Source organism: Pseudonaja textilis, chromosome 18, assembly GCF_049901715.1.
Source record: "Pseudonaja textilis isolate UNSWEBS1 chromosome 18, rPseTex1.2, whole genome shotgun sequence".
Taxonomy (NCBI): Eukaryota; Metazoa; Chordata; class Lepidosauria; order Squamata; family Elapidae; genus Pseudonaja; species Pseudonaja textilis.
In genome coordinates this window covers 8,181,410-8,199,608 of record NC_142007.1, presented here as the reverse complement: position 1 = coordinate 8,199,608, position 18,199 = coordinate 8,181,410, and the positions used below count along the sequence as shown (strand labels likewise).

General features: G+C 47.4%; 4 protein-coding genes across 6 annotated transcripts in view; 2 read left to right on the top strand and 2 right to left on the bottom strand.

The window, feature by feature from the left end:
- LOC148124493 (G protein-coupled receptor family C group 6 member A-like) overlaps positions 1-18,199 on the bottom strand; it is a 393,462-nt gene that overhangs the window by 118,317 nt on the left and 256,946 nt on the right. The window lies entirely within an intron of this gene.
- LOC148124495 (uncharacterized) lies at positions 1,006-6,539 on the top strand. The gene is made up of 3 exons (XM_087914778.1): positions 1,006-1,224; positions 2,211-3,726; positions 6,291-6,539. Exons 1-3 carry the CDS (start codon positions 1,143-1,145, stop codon positions 6,478-6,480), a joined length of 1,788 nt encoding a protein of 595 aa, XP_087770904.1. The 5' UTR covers positions 1,006-1,142; the 3' UTR covers positions 6,481-6,539.
- On the top strand, positions 6,718-13,023 carry LOC113450067 (uncharacterized). Its single transcript, XM_087915151.1, has 6 exons — positions 6,718-6,741; positions 7,360-7,635; positions 7,840-8,012; positions 10,141-10,276; positions 11,883-11,993; positions 12,789-13,023. Exons 1-6 carry the CDS (start codon positions 6,718-6,720, stop codon positions 12,840-12,842), a joined length of 774 nt encoding a protein of 257 aa, XP_087771277.1. The 3' UTR covers positions 12,843-13,023.
- The window catches only part of MTHFR (methylenetetrahydrofolate reductase), a 33,021-nt gene continuing 29,988 nt past the window's right edge, over positions 15,167-18,199 (bottom strand). For all 3 annotated transcript variants that reach the window (XM_026721197.2, XM_026721198.2, XM_087915101.1), the window contains one exon: positions 15,167-16,109. In XM_026721197.2, coding sequence (XP_026576982.1) covers positions 15,894-16,109 — 216 coding nt within the window. In that variant the 3' untranslated portion in view covers positions 15,167-15,893. The remainder of the gene's footprint in view (positions 16,110-18,199) is intronic.

The following is an 18,199-nucleotide window of genomic DNA, read 5'->3' as shown; positions in this document are numbered from 1 at the left end:
TAATGGATGATAGATTAAATAGATGGTAGTAATGATAGAATGATAGAGAGATATAGATGAGAGAGAAAGAATGATAGAATGATAGAGATGATAAAGAGATAGAGACATAATGATAAATAGATCTATCTATCTGTAAACTTTTGCAAAATGCTCTTTTTAATTTTTGCAAAACAATCCATAAGTCCACCAAAAGCCAGCTTTTTTGAGGGGGGGGAATCCCTTATATCAGGGGTCCCCAAACTTGGCAACTTTAAGACTTGTGGATTTCAACTCCCAGAAGGCTGAAGAATTCTGGGAGTTGAAGTCCACAAGTCTTAAAAGTTGCCAAGTTTGGAGACCTCTGCCTTATATGAATGAATTACAAGGGGAAAAAATGGTGGGTTTTTTTTTTTTTTAGTGTTTCTGTTGTTGACTTAAAAGGGTTGGAAATGTTAGTTTGCAAAATCGGGCCAGTTTCCAAAGGAAAAACAAAAGTTTTTATTGTTCTCCCTTTGGGATACGGGATCGTGTCAGGGTCACCAGATACAATCCCGAATATTTTGCAAATATTTCTCGAGAGCTGAGTTTCCACGTACACTAGTATAAATTGTTCTTTTTAAAAAACAAACAATAAATTCTTCTTGAAAAGAAAAACCCAAGTGGGAGCCAGTCAGTGCCTTTAAAAATATAATGGGCCGATTATCCCTTTCCAGCATAACTAGCGGCAAGGGATTATGGGTGCTGTAGTGTGGGGTATCTGGAGGGCAGTGAATTTGAAGAGGATAGAGAATAAAGACTGTTGCCATTTATGGATTTATTATATATGAAGAAATCATACTGTACGGTTTAAAGCAGCCTTGGCAACTTTAAGACTTGTGGACTTCAATTCCCAGAACTCTCAGATAACATCTTCACAGCTAGGGAGAAATTACACAATGCACCCAAGCTTCTAGTCCTCATGGTTTGCAAAATGGAATGTTATTGTGATGCCCTTTGCCTTCCTGGTTGTCCCCCCACTTGCAGAGAGGGAAGGGCCCAGTCTCACTACAGCTCGTGGGGCGGGAGCCTTCCTGGATTCCCACCCCCCTGCAAAAATCATCGCAGCCCCAACAATCCTGCGAGGTAGGCCTGCCTGCGATTCAGGCTGCGCTTGGACCCGAGAGATGGAATTGCCCCAAAGGATCCAGGCGGCTGCCAGGAAAGAAAACATACCCCCGGCTTTAAGTTGCTATGGGGCCCCAAAAGGTAAGCCCTAGAGAATTGGGGGGGTGGGGGGGAGTGGGGAGGAAAGATTATTTGAAAATCTATATATATAAAAGCAAAATGCCCCTCACGCATCATCACAAAATCTCCAGAACCGTCAAGCCTACAAACTTGACATTTGGCACGTATGTTCCTCTTGGCTTCTACGTGCTCACTAAGAAAGGATTTTTCAAAATGACCATCAGTGCCATTAGTAATTCCTATATTATTATTATTATTATTATTATTATTATTATTATTATTATTATTATTATTAACACGCTCGAACTGCTCCCCCTCCCCATCTGAAAAGAAAACTCTTCCAAATACAAAACACAAGCAGAGGAGAGGAGTTTTCTAACCATTGATAAAACAAATCCCATACTATGTAATATTCAGGTTTTTCTTTAATTACCAATGTTAATCTATTCATTTCTGCACATTCAAATATTTTTTCAGTTACTTTTCCCGCTATCAGTATTTTATCACTTTTCCAGTTCTAGCAAATACAATTCTAGCAGTTGCTAAGACATGTATGATTAAGTCTGTTTTTTTCTTTACTAACCTTCAGGTGCCATTCCTAATAGAAATATTACAGATATTGGATATTTTAGTCCAATATCTTTTAGCTTCTATGCAAGTCCACCACATATATGTTCCTGGTGTTTGATGACACTTCCAGCATTTGGCTGAGTTATCTTTAAACATTTTAACTAATTTTGCTGGTGCAAAATTATAGATGGTGCATCTATAAAACATCTTAAACAAGTTTTCTTCATATGCTGTCGATATTGTTAATTTATAATTCCTATCCCATAGCTTCTGCCATTTGTCTAATTCTATAGCATATCCAAAAAAAAATTTGTTTCTTTAACTACCTGTAGACTTGCTTGTTGAGGGGGTCACGCCCTATTGGTAGAGAGTCTGGGGAAAGAGGAGGCGATGGGGTCCTTCTCCTTGACTCAACCCTTCTGTTTTCACCTCTCCAGAAGAAAGAAGGATCCAGAAGAACCTCAACGTTCGTCTGCTCCTGTCCTCTGGAAGCCATCTTGGAGAGCTCTGGACCCAGACAGGTTCCAGCATCCATAGGTCAAATCATCTTGGAGGAAATGTCGGAAGAGATTTACGAGTCCCATCGGGAAGGAAAGAGACCAGTGGCCTGTTTCAGACCAATCTCTTTTGCCCTCCTGTAGGTCTCGCCAAAACCTCCTTGGTCCAACAGCAAACCAACCTTGAGTTCAACCTGCAGAGGAGAAGATGGGCAGGTGGGACGTTAAAAAGGACTCCTCTGAGGGGCTTCCCAGAGAGACCCCGCAACATTCCCAGGAATTCATCCAGAATGAAAAATAGAGAAGGGGAGGACAACATGAAAGGACAACATGAGCTCTTCCCCGGGTCAAGAAGAAGCTATGAGGACCTCAAGGCCAGGAGAGAGTGCTCCTCACCTGGCCAGTTTTCACTGGATCCATCTCGTCATTCCTCACCCAATGAGTGTCCTCTTCCAATGACCTTCAGTGGGATCAGTGACTCCTCACCTCCAGGACTGGCCCTTACTTTGGACAATCTGGTTGATGGTCATTCTTCTCCTGAGGAAGCTCAGACTCCCATAAGGTCTTCTCAAAACTCTGCTGATCGGTGCTGGTCCCTTCAGGGGCTTAAGAAGGAAAGGCCTTCCTTCTCTTGGGAATCCCAGTCACCTTCTTGGGTTCCTCAACCAGCACGCGAGCCACAGATCTCAACCTTGGCTGTGCGAAAGGTCCGGTCTTCAGTGGAAGGCAGCTTCTCTGGACAAGTGAGAAGTAAATGGGGAACAATGCTTACTTCCACCTTGTTGACATGTCAAGAAGATGACTCCGGTTGTCTCAGGAACAGCTCAGGAACACCACCGTCTACAAACAAAAAGGCTACCTTGAATGAGTCGAGGGACCAGGGCTACCTGAAGACACTTGACCTAGAAGAACATCGTGGCTCTGAGTTGTATCTCAAGAAGCTTCTGCCGGATGTCTTCTTCCTCAAGAATTTGGAGAGTTCCCTCAAGATGTGTGTACAGTCTTCTCCGAACAGAAGGTTGTCCGTGGAGGACACCCATGAAGAGAAGCCACCAAATCTTGATCCTTCTGGAGTCCCAGGGGTCCTGTTCAGTCACCCCTTGGAGAAGAACATTGGGGACTTTGTCGGCCATGAAGTTGGAGATAAGCATGGAGAAGCTGGTGGAGACCCCACCATCACCTCCACTGTTGATGAGGCCAGTCTGTTCACTGCCCTTCAGAAGGTCCGTCTCTTTGAGGAAACCATCTGGAAGGGTCCCAGAAAAAGATCCCAGCTGGTCAACATCCCTGTCTGGCCATGGCGCCATCAGAAAGACGGGGTTCCCCTCCAAGGACATTTTGTCCCGCAGGAAACTAAGAAATTGGGCAATATTTTCAAAAGATGGCGTTCCCTCTGCGAGAAAAGGCAGCAGATCTGTCTTCTGATATTTCGAATCCAGACCAGGCTGATCGGACGGTGAGTAGCTGTCCTCCCAATAAAGGCAGTCCACGACTTATAATAGTTCATTTAGTGATTGTTTGAAATCGCAACAGGATGAAAAAAGACACTGGTTCTAGTGAACCGGTGCAAAACGGCTGAATCCCACTCCTGCTTATGGCTGCGTTTCGCACCTACGACCATTGCAGCATCCCCATGGTCAAAATTCAGATTGCTTGGCAGCTGACTCGTATTTATGGTTGCGGTGTCCCCGGGGTAACAACCTTGGCAAGAGAGGTTGTAAAATGGGGGGAAACTCGTTTGACGAATGTCTCACTTAGCAACAGAAATTTGGGGCTCTCCATTGTGGTTGTAAGTCGAGGACTACCTGATTTGATGGCGTTTCTCCTCTTTTACTAAACCTGGTTATTATCAGTTCTCATGTTCCCCTTTGACCAGCATTGCAACCCATCTCACTTTTGCTGCTGATCTTTTTTAACCATGGTTTGTTGGCCTGAGCTATTACCTGGATATTCTAGGTCAGTGATGGTGAACCTTTTTGGCACCGAGTGCCCAAAACAGAACACGCGTGCATGCGCATGTATGCATGCGTGCTGGGAACCCAACTGTGCTTTGGAAAACCGAAGACAAGCTGGCTGGTACACGCATGCCACTTTTTTGGATGTTTTGGGGCCCATTTGGGGCCCATTTTTCAGTCGGTTTCTTAGGCCATTTTCAGGCCAATTCCAAGCCGTTTTTCGGACCATTTTTTGGCAATTTTCAGGCCATTTTTGGCAGTTTTCAGGCTGTTTTATGACTGTTTTCAGACAGTTTTTGGGCCAAAAACAAAAAATGGGCTGAAAAAGCCCCCCAAATGGCCTGTTTGGGGCCAATTTTAGGCCATTTATCGGCTATTTTTCAGGCCATTTTCAGGCCAATTCCAGGCCGTTTTTCAGACTATGTTCTGGCCATTTTTCAGGCCATTTTTCAGGCCATTTTCAGGCCTTTTTCAGGCCATTTTTCAGGCTGGTTTTGGCCATTTCTCAGGCCATTTTCAGGCCAATTCCAGGGCATTTTTCAGACTATGTTCTGGCCATTTTTCAGGCCATTTTCAGGCCTTTTTGGGGCCAATTTTCAGGCCTTTTTCAGGACACTTTTCAGGCCGTTTCTCAGGCCATTTTTGGGATATTTTTGTGGCCATTTTATGGACTGTTTTCAGACCATTTTTGGGCCCAAAACAGCCCCAAAATGGCCTGATAAAGGTCCTTTGGGGTGATTTTTTTGGCTGTTTTCTGGTGCTCCGTCGCCTGTGAAGACCAGCTGTCCAGTGCTCATGTGCACGGCAGGAACCAGAAGAGCAACTGGCGATGATGAGCATGCCCACTGAGAGGGCTCTGTGTGCCACCTCTGTCACGCGTGCCAAAGGTTCATCATCATGGTTCTAGGTTAAAGCCTAACAAACTAGGATGGCTGAGCAGGGCGGAGAACCTGGCGATGTGTGAACGGTGCAGAAAATTCTGTAATAGTAACTGTTGCTGTACTCATATTTGTCTTTTATTTGTTTTCATTGCATTGTAAGCCATTTAGAGTCGCTCTGCATATCAAAAAATGAGTGGGATATAAATTTAATAAGTAAATAATGAATAAGGATTGGCGGTTTGCTAAAACCGAGGCTTCATATGAGATGCTATCCGGACATTGTTTCCTTCCCCCCCACCCCCCACCCCCCCCCCCGATGAAGACCCTTTGTCATGCCCGTGGTGGAGACTGACTCTGAGGGAGAGGAGGAACAGCCGACAAGGGTGTGGAGGTGTGACTCCGGAGGTTGTGGAAGAGGCTGGGGAAGGGCAGAGGCCGGCTGAGCAGTCAGAAGAGGACCTAGGCCCATCCCCTCTCCTTCCTAGGGCACGCAGGCAGGAGAGGATCAGGGAAAAACATGGTCTACTCAGGAGGAGAGGGCCATGATCTTCATGGGCTGCAGCAGTGACTGAATAAGATGACGGACATGCTTACAGGTGAATGCCGGAAACAAAGCATGGAAATATCTCTAGTTTATGGTTCCTCTCTGAGTTTGACATCCTTCCCAGTGTGTGTTATCTGTGGACGTCCTCCAGCTGTTATCTTGCCTGGTTTGTGTTGCTTTTTCCCTTCTTGTAACTGTTTGTGTGGGAGTTTTTTTGTCTTCTGTCAAGAATATTCGGAGCTTGGAAGCAAAGTGAAGGAATAAAAGGGGCTTCACCTGTTTTCTGTGACTGTTTGTTTCTGGGTCATCACACCCTTCCCCAAAAAAGAAACCCCGGCTGATGGATTGGTTTCTTTCTTTGCTTATTTTTCATTCTTGGATGGAAACTCAGCAAGGAAAGAAGCTACCTGGAATTAAGAAAAAAAAAAACTTCCTAATAGGGAGAACAATTAACCAGTGCAACAACTTGCCACTTGAAGTTGTGGGTGCTCCAACAGCGGATGTTTTTAAGAAGAGACTGGACAGTCATTTGTCTGGAGTGATAGAGGGTCTCCTGCTGGGACTCGACTAGAAGACCTCCAGGGTCCCTTCCGACTCTATTCTGTTTGATCAGTCTTTCTGCCATGTTTGGTCTTTCAAGGTGCTTCAAAGCCTGGCAGAGTTTGGCCCAACGCAAACAGCACAGCCAGGCAGCCGTGGCGCACCTGCGGGCCCGATCCTTGAGGGCGTCTTTCCGGCAGTGGGGCCTAATGGTGCAAGCCAGGAGGAACGCCAAGATGGCGGTGATTGAGCTGCTGCGGACCAAGCGGCTGAGCTCCCGCGGTAGGTAACATAGCAAGAGTCGTGATCACAGCTCGGTGCTCCTTTTGTGGGAGGGACCAACTTTGCCCTTTCTTGGGGGGTGAGCCATGGACGAAGCCTCTCTCAAGTTCTTTGTCTCCAAATGCTCCAGGGCCCCGGAGGGACCCTGACAGACGAACGTGGCCCCCAAAGTACATCAGAAATACTTTGGATTCTCTTTTCCACCTGAGGGCGTTGCAGGAAGCGTTCCTGGCTTGGGAGGCGAGATGCTGGGAAGCGCAACAGGCTGGGTAAGTGGCCGGTTTCCAACTTCCCAAGGTACCCGCTTCTTCTGACCCGGCCTTAGCCAAACCAAGAATAGACTCCTTGTCTCAAAAAAACCCTCTTTATTTACTTACTGGGAATTCATGGCATTCACACACAGAAAAATCCCAGCAATAATCCTTCCAGGGGTTAATTGCCAGAACGGATCTTATGAGTCCTTGGATAATGGCCAGGCCGAGAGCTATCCAGTCACAAATTAATTCCTGGCAAGGAGTCTCTGTGAGGCATGAACCACGATAGGTAAATCTTCATAATAATAAGCAAACTAATTGTCTCCTACAACCACCACTCCCCCTTTTGCCTCCATTTCCCAGGGAGGGGCCATTCAGTATCCATGTGTGCCCCTACTCCCGAGTCGGCCCCTGTTCCTTAACTGTTCCCTTCTCCTGACAGCTCTGCGCATACGGGCATCTGGAACAGGCTCCAGCTATTCTTCTTCCCCACTTATCTACGACTCTGAAGGCAGCTGGGAAATGTCGGACCGCCCTGGCCCTATCTCTGCTTCTGACGCAGAGCATCCATCAGAGCCTTTCCCAGACTCCAGGATTGGCCCAAGTTCCTCCCCAACCTCCTCATTGTCCGAGTCTGCTGTCAACTCCGCTGGCAATTGGCGGGCCACAACAGCTCTTCTTTCTTCTCTAAAAGGCGGGTTTCTAGTCCTCGTGGATGCCTGCCATCTCTTTTTGTTCCCCAGGGCTTTCCGTCATGGTTTGACCCTGCGACAGCTGCGAGAGGCTCTTAGGCAATGGCACCGGAGGACCCGCAGTCTGAATACTCTCGGGCTCATTGCGGGCTCTCTCCTTGCGTCAGCAGATTTGCAAGCGTCTTCTTCCTCCTCTGCCTTGACTACCGCCAGTCAGGTTTGTGTTGTGCGTTGTATCCTTGGCAAGTTGCAGCGTCCCCTATGGTGTATGGACCAAGCCACGTTGCTTGTAACGATCTACCCCCAGGCCTAAATTTTGTAAATAAAAGAATAAAGTTATTTTTCAAGTGAACACACAATTTGGATTAGCCTTGTAAGGTCGGCCAGGATTAAGGGTGTGTTCTTTCTTTGCTGGGGACAGGAGATTCAACCGGTAGAGCCCAGCCTCATCGCCCTAACTTCCTTGAGGACTTTTGAAGAACCCAGCGGCCTTCCTGCTCCCACCTCTCGCTGCCCGAACTGCAGTTTTGACCGTGAAAATCCTACCCATGTCGCTAATCAGGCCTCTCCTCTTCGGCTGAATTGGCAGGCAGCGTAAGTCCTGTGGTTTGCGACCCTGGAGTTTCCCATGGTAGAAAGTTAGCACAAAGTTAACCCTCTTAGAAGAATGAAATATTTTAGGAAATGCAGTTGAAACCTCGGGTCACGAACGCTTCTGTCCATGACCAAATTGGGTGCCGACCCAAAAAAATCCACAAAATTGTTCAACTCTGGTCACGAAGAAATCTTTGGGTGGTGTTCAAACATAGCCGCAGGAATTTCCCCTTCCACACCATTTTTAAATAGTCCCCTGGAAGTCTGCCAAAGTCCTTCAGGATAAGTCTGATAAGCACGCACCTTTATCTTCCTTGAAATGCTGCCAATGACTAAATGTCCAATTAGTTATATGAGGCCAACTGGAACACAAATTCAACACCGAGCTTCAGGTTTCAAACCGACCAGTACGAAGAAAGTTGCTTCCTGCAAAGGCTCCTGTCTCTTTGCTCCTCCTTTATGTCCTATGGGAGGGCTAATCACCTCCAAGCCTTACTCCCGAGTCGCCCCTTTTATCTCAGCTGCTCTTGCCTTCTGGCAGCTCTGCGCAAGCGCGCACTGGGAACAGGCTCCCCCTGTTCCTCGGCCTCGCTGCTGTCAGATTCTGGAGGCTCCAGAGTCAGCACATAACTCTCAGATGGCCCTGGGCCCGTCTCTGCATCGGACTTGGGACCCTCATCCGAGTCCTCCCCAGACTCCCGGACTGGGCCATGTTCCTCCCCACTGTCCGACTCTGCTGCCTTCTGCGCAGGCTGCTGGAGGTTCCACTGTATTCAAAAGGCAGACTATTCTATTTTCCCTAAAGGAGAAACATGTTTTTAAAGACGGAAACCCTGAGCCTCAGCTCTCTGCCCCAAGTAGAAACTGAGGGTGTCGCCTTTTACAAATGCAGATTTGGTTATCCATTCAAGACAGGATTAAAACCCCTAGGATTCATTACATTTGTTAAGATTTTAAAAAACCCATCTCCTTGCCGGCCTTCGCGAGACAAACTAATTAAAACCAAATTTTAGGAGGGAAGTATGCAGTGGGGTACGCCAAGGCTCTGTTTTAGGCTCTTTAGTACTCTTCAACATCTTCATCAGTTTATTTGGATGATGGGATAGATGGAGAATTCACCAAACTTGCAGATGATACTAAGCTGGCAGGAACAGCCAACCCTCCAGAAGATAAAGGCTTAAGATACGGGAAATTTGGGTAAAACTTCCTTATAAAAGAGGGATCATTGGCTGCTTGGTGGACCCAAATATTCTCCGAAGAAAATCCAGTAAGTTTGTCCATGTTGGCTCATGAGAGCTAGAAACTTGAGTGGCGACAAAAGGGAAATGGAGCAGATTAAAGGGATTTCCTGGGATAAGTGCGAGCAGCACCACCAAAATTATATCCAGGTGTCTGCAGGTGACAAGCAGTGACTCAGATATGCCTCTCCCCCTACCCTCTTCCCCGATTCACTAAACTAAGTGTTCTGACCTGGGCTTCTCCAAAAGCACGAAGCCGACTCCTTGTCCCAATCAACCCCTTTTATTTAGTTTACAGTGAATTCCTCTCCAGCAAAGTCCCAGCCAACAGTCTTTCAAGATATTTCACTATTACAGACCTTTATCAGGGAGTTGCCAGGCCAGTATCTTCCAGACGCCACACTGTAGCAGACAATATTTGGCAAGAATGCAGGGGCAGATCTTCACCCAAATGAACTAATTGTCTCCTGCAAACACCCCTCCCCTTTTGCTCCTCTTTACTCATTCCATTCACCATCCACCTGAGCCTTTACTCCCGAGTTGACCTTTGTTCCTTAGCTGTTCCCTTCTTCTGTCAGCTCTGTGCATGTGCACACTGGGAACAGGCCCCAGCTGCTCCTCTTCCCCCACTGAACTCCGACTCTGAAGGCAGCTGATAACTGTTGGACGGCCCTGGCCCCACCTCTGCCTCCGATGCAGAGCCCTCGTCAGAGCCTTCCCCAGACTCCAGGACTGGCCCACGCTCCTCCCCAACTTCCTCGCTATCCAAATCTGGCGGGCTACAACACTAAAGTTTCCTTTTCTCTGTGTATTTAAACCCTGGCTTGGAGAGTTATGGCCCACCTTGTGGGGCTTTCTCCTCTGTCCTTTGATCCCCTAACCCCTTCCAGGAGCAAATATGGATGGCTGTGGAAATGCAAAGTCCAGCTGCGTCACCTCCAGGGCATGCGGGACGCGCGTCAGCTGGCAGAGGCCTGGCTGCTTTGGAAAGACGCCTGCAGAACCGAGCTGGTGGTACAAACATTGGTGAGTAACTTGCACACCTCCCACAGCCATGTCTTCTACACCGGCCTGCGGGAATCTGGCTTTTAAAGTGCCATTAAGTTTCTAGTCCATAGTAAGCAATGGGGAAGGGACACGTCTCATTGGGAGCATGATGAGGAGAGTTAAGGTAGCATTGTGTAATCGAAAGATAATTCACACACACCCACTAGAGAGCAACCCCTCTCCCCCGTTTCTGGGTTTGCAGGCAGGCTGGGGAATTCTGGGAGTTGAAGTCCACACCATCTTAAAGTTGCTGGAGTGAAGACTCGGACAGACGCAACAGACGGATGCTGGATAATTAGCATGCTTGTCCTTCCTTTCTGAAGCATGAAAGTGGTAAGGACAACCTCAGATAGAAAGTCCCTACAGAGAGTGGTGTGGACAGTGGAGAAGATTATATGAAGCTCACTTCCCTGTTATTCAGAATACTTCTTATAAGTGTTCTGTGCTTAGAGCTCCAAGCATTGTTAGAGACCCCACACACCCACTTCAGGGTCTGTTCCTGTTGCTCCCTTCTGGGAGGAGGTTTCGAAGTATTTCCAGCAGAAATACCCGATTCTAGAACAGCTTTGTTCCCTAGGCCATCTGTCTAGTTGAACTTGCAAGATTCATTTTTCTTGCCATGTACATGTATGCAGAATAGGAGAGGAGAGAGAAGATAAAAGATAGAATATAAAATGTAGAATATAGAAAATAGAATACAGAGTGGAGTGGAATAGAACTGGAGGGGACCTTGGAGATCTTCTAGTCCAGCCCCTTTCTCAAGCAGGAGAACCTATACCGTTTCAGATAAGTGACTGTCCAGTCTCCTCTTAAAAATCTCCAGAGATAGAGTGCCCACCACATCCAAACTAGACTTTGCTGTTTCTCTATGTCATATAATATTATCTAGCTATTTGAGTATATGCCTAATTTTGTATTTATTGACTGATCTTTTGTCATGTTTATGAAGTATATATTGGAGGTAGTGACCCTTTTAAGAGCTGTATGCAATGAAAGTTGATTTTAGTTTATGTCGATTAATCTTCATTCAAAGTCACAGAATAGAAAAAATAGAAATAGAATAGAACTAAGAATAGAAATTAGAATAGAAATAATAGAATAGAATAGGAATAGCAATAAGAATAGAATAAGAATAAGAATAGAATAGAAATTAGAATAGAATATAAATTAGAATAGAATATAAATAAGAATACAATAGAATAAGAATAGAATAAAAATAAGAATAGAATAGAAATAAGAATAGAATAGAAATAAGAATAGAATAGAAGTAAGAATAGAATAGAAAGAATAGAAATAAAACTAGAATAGGAATAGAAATAAGAAAAGAATAGAATAAGAATAGAATAGAAATAAGAATAGAAATAAAAATAGAATAGAATAGAAATAAGAATAGAATAGAAATTAGAATAGAACAGAAATTAGAATAGAACAGAATAACTTTATTTGCATACGTTAAAAAGTTATTCTTAGTCTCTGCAAATGGGAGAACTGCTAAAATCCCTCATCTCGGCTACTCCAGGCTTTTTGGGGGGTGATTTTAACCAGGGTTGGGGTCTCTCTATCGGTGTCATGCCTCCTCCCGCAGAGATGGCGGAGAGCAGCTCAATGGGGCTGGAAGATATGGAGACGGCGTTGGCTGCAGCTCCAGGTGGCCCAGCGTTTCCATGAAGCCGAAGAGGACCAGTTGCTCAAAACAGTAAGAAGAATGCATTTTGGGGGTGTGTGGGGGGTGTGGTTAATCATCACCCCCTTCCCCATCCCCTGGCCCTTCCCTTCGTTCAGCGGTTGGGTTCGGCCAAGGGTCTCTGCAAGGGTGGGATTCATCCGGCTCGGGCTGGTTCAGGTGAACCGGGTGTTAAATTTACATCCGGTTTGTTGAACCGGTAGTTAAACTGACCGGCTGGCCCCGCCCTGCCCTGCCCCATTCCAGGAGCCCATTTGGGATGCAGGTAAGTGCAGAATCCTCACGGAGGCTCTGAGAGGGGCGGAAGAAGTTCCGGTAGGCCATGCCCACCCAACAACTGGGCAGAGAACCGATTGTTGTTGGGATTTTTAAATTCCACCCCTGGGTCTCTGCTCCCCTGGCCCATCTGGGCCTGGCTAGTCTAGGGAAGAGAAGGACCAGGGGAGACAGGAGAGCGGCCTTCCAGTATTTGAGGGGCTGCCACAGAGAGGAGGAGGGGGGTCAAGCTATTTTCCAAGGCACCTGAAGGCCAGACAAGGAATAATGGATGGAAACTGATCAGGGAGAGATTCAACCTGGAAATAAGGAGAAACTTTCTGACAGTGAGAACAATCAACACATGGAACAGAAGTTGCCTTCGGAAGTTGTGGGAGCTTCATCCCTGGAGGCTTTCAAGAAGAGACTGGACTGCCCTCTGTCAGGAATGGTGTAGGGTCTCCTGCTTGGGCAGGGGGGTTTGGACTAGATAACCTACAAGGTCCCTTCCAGCTATGTTAACCTGAATCTTAAATCTGAATCTCTCTGCAGGCTTTCGGGAAGTGGTGTCGGCTGTTGGCCGTCCGTCGAGTCCAGACCGAATAAAACATCTGGCCTGGGGTGTCCCTTTTGTAACCAGCTGCAGGATGGACAGATGGTGCAAAGGACACGTCGCCTCTCAGAAAAACTGGACTTGGCAATGCAAACTTACATCGGCCCATTTTGGAAAGAAGGGGAGACGGAGGAAAAAATTGAGCCACGCCGAGGATCAACCGGGCTTGTGTATTTGGGGAACGTCATTAAAAAACCAAGCGCGGTGGATGGTCTCTTCAGTGTTGTGTCGTGATGGGATTCAAAAATTTTTTACTACTGGTTCTGTGGGTGTGGCTTGGCTCGGTGGGCGTGGCAGGGGAAGGATACTGCAAAATCCCCCTTCCCTCCCCTCCCCACTAACCTGCTTTCCAGCTCCGTTCTCCTGTGCAGGGCAGCCAAAGAAGACCCAGCCAATCAGCTGGCACTCAGTGGGAGGCAGAGAATAGACGGGGCGGGGCCAGTCAGAGGTGGTATTAGACCCTGTCAGAACCAGCTGAAGACCACCTCTGGTTGGCCCCTATTTGTCAAGGTCCTTCTGAAATTCCGGAAAATCCCTTTGCATGGGGCAGAAACCCCGTCATGCCCTTGGTTCAGTCGGACCCTGAGGGAGAGGAGGAACAGCTGACAGGGAGTGCAGATGTGGCTCCAGAGGTCGTGGAGGAGGCTGGGGAAGGGCAGAGGCCGGTTGGGCAGTCAGAGGAAGAACTAGGCCCATCCCCTCTGCATCCTAGGACATGCAAGGAGCAACAAAGAAGGAAACAACTTGGCTTACGAGAGAGGAAGCGGCCATGATCCCCCTCATTGGTGGCAGCTGGGGAGAATATTATATAAGAGAGACGGTTAAAACACAGCGTTGCCAGAAGCAAAGCATGTGTTACTTTGGGCTGAGGTTATCTTGGTCAGTGTCCTACCAAGAGACTGTTGTTATCTCCTTGAAGTTGGTAATTACTTATTCTGGTCCGTTGTGGAAATTCCCTCATTGTAGTTTTAGTTTTTTATTTCACCTCTATCTGTTCATTAAGTTCGGGCTGTATTGCTTTCTTTTAAAGACTTATTTTTGAATAAGTTTTATCTCCAACTGAGAATTATTGAACAGTGGGGCCAAGATGAAGGCATTAAAGATTGGATTTCAAGTTTGTGTTACACTCTGGAACATCACAACCCCACTCTAGAGCAGGGGTCTCCAACCTGGGCCACTTTAAGACTTGTGGACTTCAACTCCCAGAGTTCCTCAGCCAGCAAAACTAGTTTCCCTGACAGATAGTCCTTGACTGACGACAGTCCATTTAGTGACTGGCTTTCAAAGTTACAACAGCGCTGAAAATAGGTGGCTTTGGGACGGGTCTTCACACTTAATGAACAGTTTTGCCTTCGGAAGTTGTGGGAGCTTCATCCCTGGAGGCTTTTGAGAGGAGACTGGACTGCCCGCTGTCAGAAATGGTGTAGGGTCTCTTGCTTGAGGGGCGGGCTGTTGGACTAGGTCAGTGGTTGCCAACTGGTGGGCCGTGGACTACTGATGATCTGTGAGAAAATTTTGGTGGTCCACAGAGAAATGTCCCCCCCAAAGCAATGAATCCAGGCTGTGCAGGAACACAAGGCTGCGCCGGCCACATGGCCCATGGGAACACAAGGCCTGCGTCACTTGTATTGCGAACAACATGAGGTAGTGAGGGGAGGGGGGAAAGGGTGGAGGGGGGAAATTTGCCCTACGCGCCTGGCCACCGGACTGCTTTCCGCTTCTTTCTTCTTCTGCTTTTGGCTGCACGCAAAGAAAGCAGCAAAAGTCTTTCTTTCTCTCCCCCAAACTTTGCCAGAAATGAGACTTTGGGACCCTGCAAGTCCTCCTGCTCCAAGAGGCTGCGCCGGCATGACAAGTCTCACAAAGACTCATTTATGGGGGAGTTTGGGGGAGAGAAGGAAAGACTTCTGCTGCTTCTGCTGTTTTCCTTGCATGAAGCCAAAAGTCTCTCTCTTTCCCCCACTGAGAACGGAGCTGGAGACAGTATCCTGCGATCCCAAATAAGGATCAATCGGTAGGAAAACGGGGTAGAGAATTTTCCTGCAGACTTTTTTTGGGGATTTTCCCAGGTGGGTCTCTGGTCCGCGGGATTTAAAATGATGAGTTTGGTGGTCCCTGAGGTCCAAAAGGTTGGCGACGCCTTGACTAGATGACCTCCAAGGTCCTTTCCAACGCTGTTATCTTGAGACAAGTGGGCTCGGCGCCCTTTCTGCTAGGCAGGAGGGTGGGGTCAAACTTTTCCTTGGCATTGGAGACCCCCAAGACGCCGCCTTCAGACAAAGCCATCCTCCCTGTGAGGCCACGCCAGGAGGCCTTATGTGTGAGTCGTTTTATTTCATTTTTCGTCCCTTTACAAAGGTTCCACTGGCTGCCATTCCCCCCCTCCCCCCCAAAAAAAACAAAACAAGGAAGGTAATTCTCGATGCCTCTTACAAAAATCAAAATAAATAGGGATAGATTGTAGGAGAACTAAAAAGAGGGATAGGTTGGAAGTCTCAGCCAAGCTGCCTGTGGCTGGTCTTTAGGAAGTTTAGAGGAGGCGTCCCCAACTCCCAGGCCGCAGGAGAAATGGGCAAGAGTGACGCTCCGCTTACACGCGTGACAGGCAAACATGCTTTGCACACAGAGCTCCACTCACACAAGTGGAAGGTGCACTCGTGTGACCCCCTTGTATTCGCACGCCAATCTCCGTGCGAATGGAGCTTTGCACACTCGTGCAAGCGGCCTTCCTTCGAGCAAGGGGAGCTTCACGCGCGAGCCCAAGCGCCCTCCGCTGATGTCCCCCTCCGCTTGTGCACGAAGCTCTGTGGGAGCTGTGAATGCGAGCATGCACCTGCCACTCACTCACTCACCACACACACACACACACACACACACACACACCACAACCCACCAGGCTGCCAAACTGGGGACTGCCGGTTTAGAGCACCCGTCATCGAACATCTGATTAAAAAACTAGAAAAATCAGCAGCACCAGAGTTCTACTAGGTTGCTCAGCTGCCGTACGTTGCGATGGTGGTAAAAATGTTGTAAAGTCCCTGTTTTCAAAATCCAGAGGTTTTCGCTTCCTCTCCTGGACTGTTCAACTGTTCGTAGGTGTCTTCCAATACCTGCCAGAGACAACTCTCCAAGGGGAAGTCGTTGTCCACTAAGTTGACCAGGTAATAGTTGTCGTGAATGTACTGGATGATCATACGAGAAGGGGATTCTTCTTCGTAGAGCTTGGCCCACTGCTCTATCCACAAGGTGAAGGCCTCATCCTGTCCATGGGAGACAGCAAGGGTTACGGGTTAGACATTTTAAGAGGCAGCGGAAGATGGCAAGACTTGAACACAGGATTCAGCCCCGGCCCAGTTCCCGAAATGAATACAGTGCTATCCATGTTGGCATTCCAGAAAACCTCCACTCCAACCAATAACTCTGGGACAGACAAACTTCTCAAAAGTTCTGTTTTGATTGGATAGTAAACTAGCACATCTGGAGAATCCTGAATCTGGAAGTTCCAGGTTTCCTTGCAATAAGGAAAAAAATTTAAAATCCACCCCCTGCACCCATCATGGCATCACATGCCCCAATCACCATCCAATTTGAGACGTCCTCTCACCCAGGTGCAGAGATAACATGACCTTGACTTAGAAGAAGAGTGCTATTATGTCTAACCACATGCGCTCCAAGAAATTCCCCCCTCCCATTTTCCCAGGCTCAAGAATGTGGCAGTGTGGACGCGTCTGGTAGCTAATATGGCTTCCAAAGCTGATAGCCAACCCTGAAGTTGGCCTAATTGTGCCCATTTTTTCCATGCAGATTTCCTCTAGGGAGGTTTCTCTTCTCACAGCTTCAGGGCTGACGCAGCCTGGAGCGAAGGGGGCCAGGGAGGGGATGGCGCAGAGATTAGCTGGGGGTGCTACAGCCGAAATAAAATTCTTTCCCCTGGGAATCCAGGACGTTGGTGCAGGTGTCCGAGAGGCGGAGACTGAGGTCACCTAGCAACTGGGCTGGATGCTAATTGGACCATGTGATGGGTGACTGGGGGGAAACGACTAAGTTTTTCTTTTAATTGGGTGTAAAACCAGTGGGAACTCAGAGACGGTTTTCCACCAAGTCTGTGCCAATTTGATAGGTCCCAGTAACATGTTTTTTGATGAATATGCCTGCCTAGAGTTTTCACTGAATGGGATGTATTACTGTTCTGACCCAAACTCTTGTCCAATAAAACAAACACGAACCAAAGGGAACAGAAACCTTTTAATGATTCTTACGAATCCCCGGTTAAAAGGCTGCTGCAAACTAATTAACTTTGATAAGCACAAGCCTTGCCAAAACTATACGAGACTGCCACGAATCACAGATAAGAAATATTCCACAACACAAGAGTCTTCAAATACCAACTAAGATACTGCAATGTCCACGAGGCTGAGTTTCAAAATGTCTTTGCTTCCTGCAAAGAACGTTCGCTTCACAGCTGGCTTTTATCCTCTTGAAGGAGGGGCCATTACCTTGCAGCCTTACTCCCGAGTCATCCATGCTGTTGTAGCTGCTCTTTCCTGCAAGCAGCCCTGTGTGCACGCGCACTTGGCACAGGCTCCTCAGGAACCTCCTCATCACTGCTGCCAGCCCCCACAATCTCTGAAGACAGCAGTCCACCCCCTGATGGTCCTGGCCCCTCACTAGAGTCCTCCTCAGCCATCCGCATCTGCTGCTGGCTAACCACAACAATTACTTGGGAACCTTGACATACAAGTAGTCCTCAACTTATGACCACAATCCAGCCCAAAATTTCTGCTGCTAAGTCAGAAATTGGTTGAGTTTTGTCTCATTTTACGGCCTTCCTTGCCACTGTTGCTAAGTGAATCATTGCCATTGTTAAGTTAGCAACATGGTTATTAAAAGAAATCCGGCTTCCCCATTGACTTGGCTTCTCAGAAGGCTGCAAAAGCCTGACCCTGGGACGCTGCAACCGTCGTCTATATGAGTCAGTGGTCCACCATCCGAATGTAAATCACGCAATGGGAGGGTCATATGGGTGCAACAGTCATAAGGGTGGAAAACGGTCATGTCACCTTTTTCCATTGTAACTTCAAAACGGCCACTAAATGAGCTGTTTGTGAGTCAAATACCTGTAATTTTCATCTACCCCTACCTGTGGGAAAACTATTTCACATTACTATAAGATTCCAGGTTTGGAGTTCTGCAAGGCTGCAGTTTTCAACCCTGTAAGTAAGAACCTCAGAAATTGCAAACGTGTGGGTGCTTCAGAAGGAAGAACTGAATGTAAACACCTTTCTAAGGTCTGGAGAAAGGGAGGCAGGAATTACGTGGCAGAAATGAAAAGGTTTAAATATACATTTTT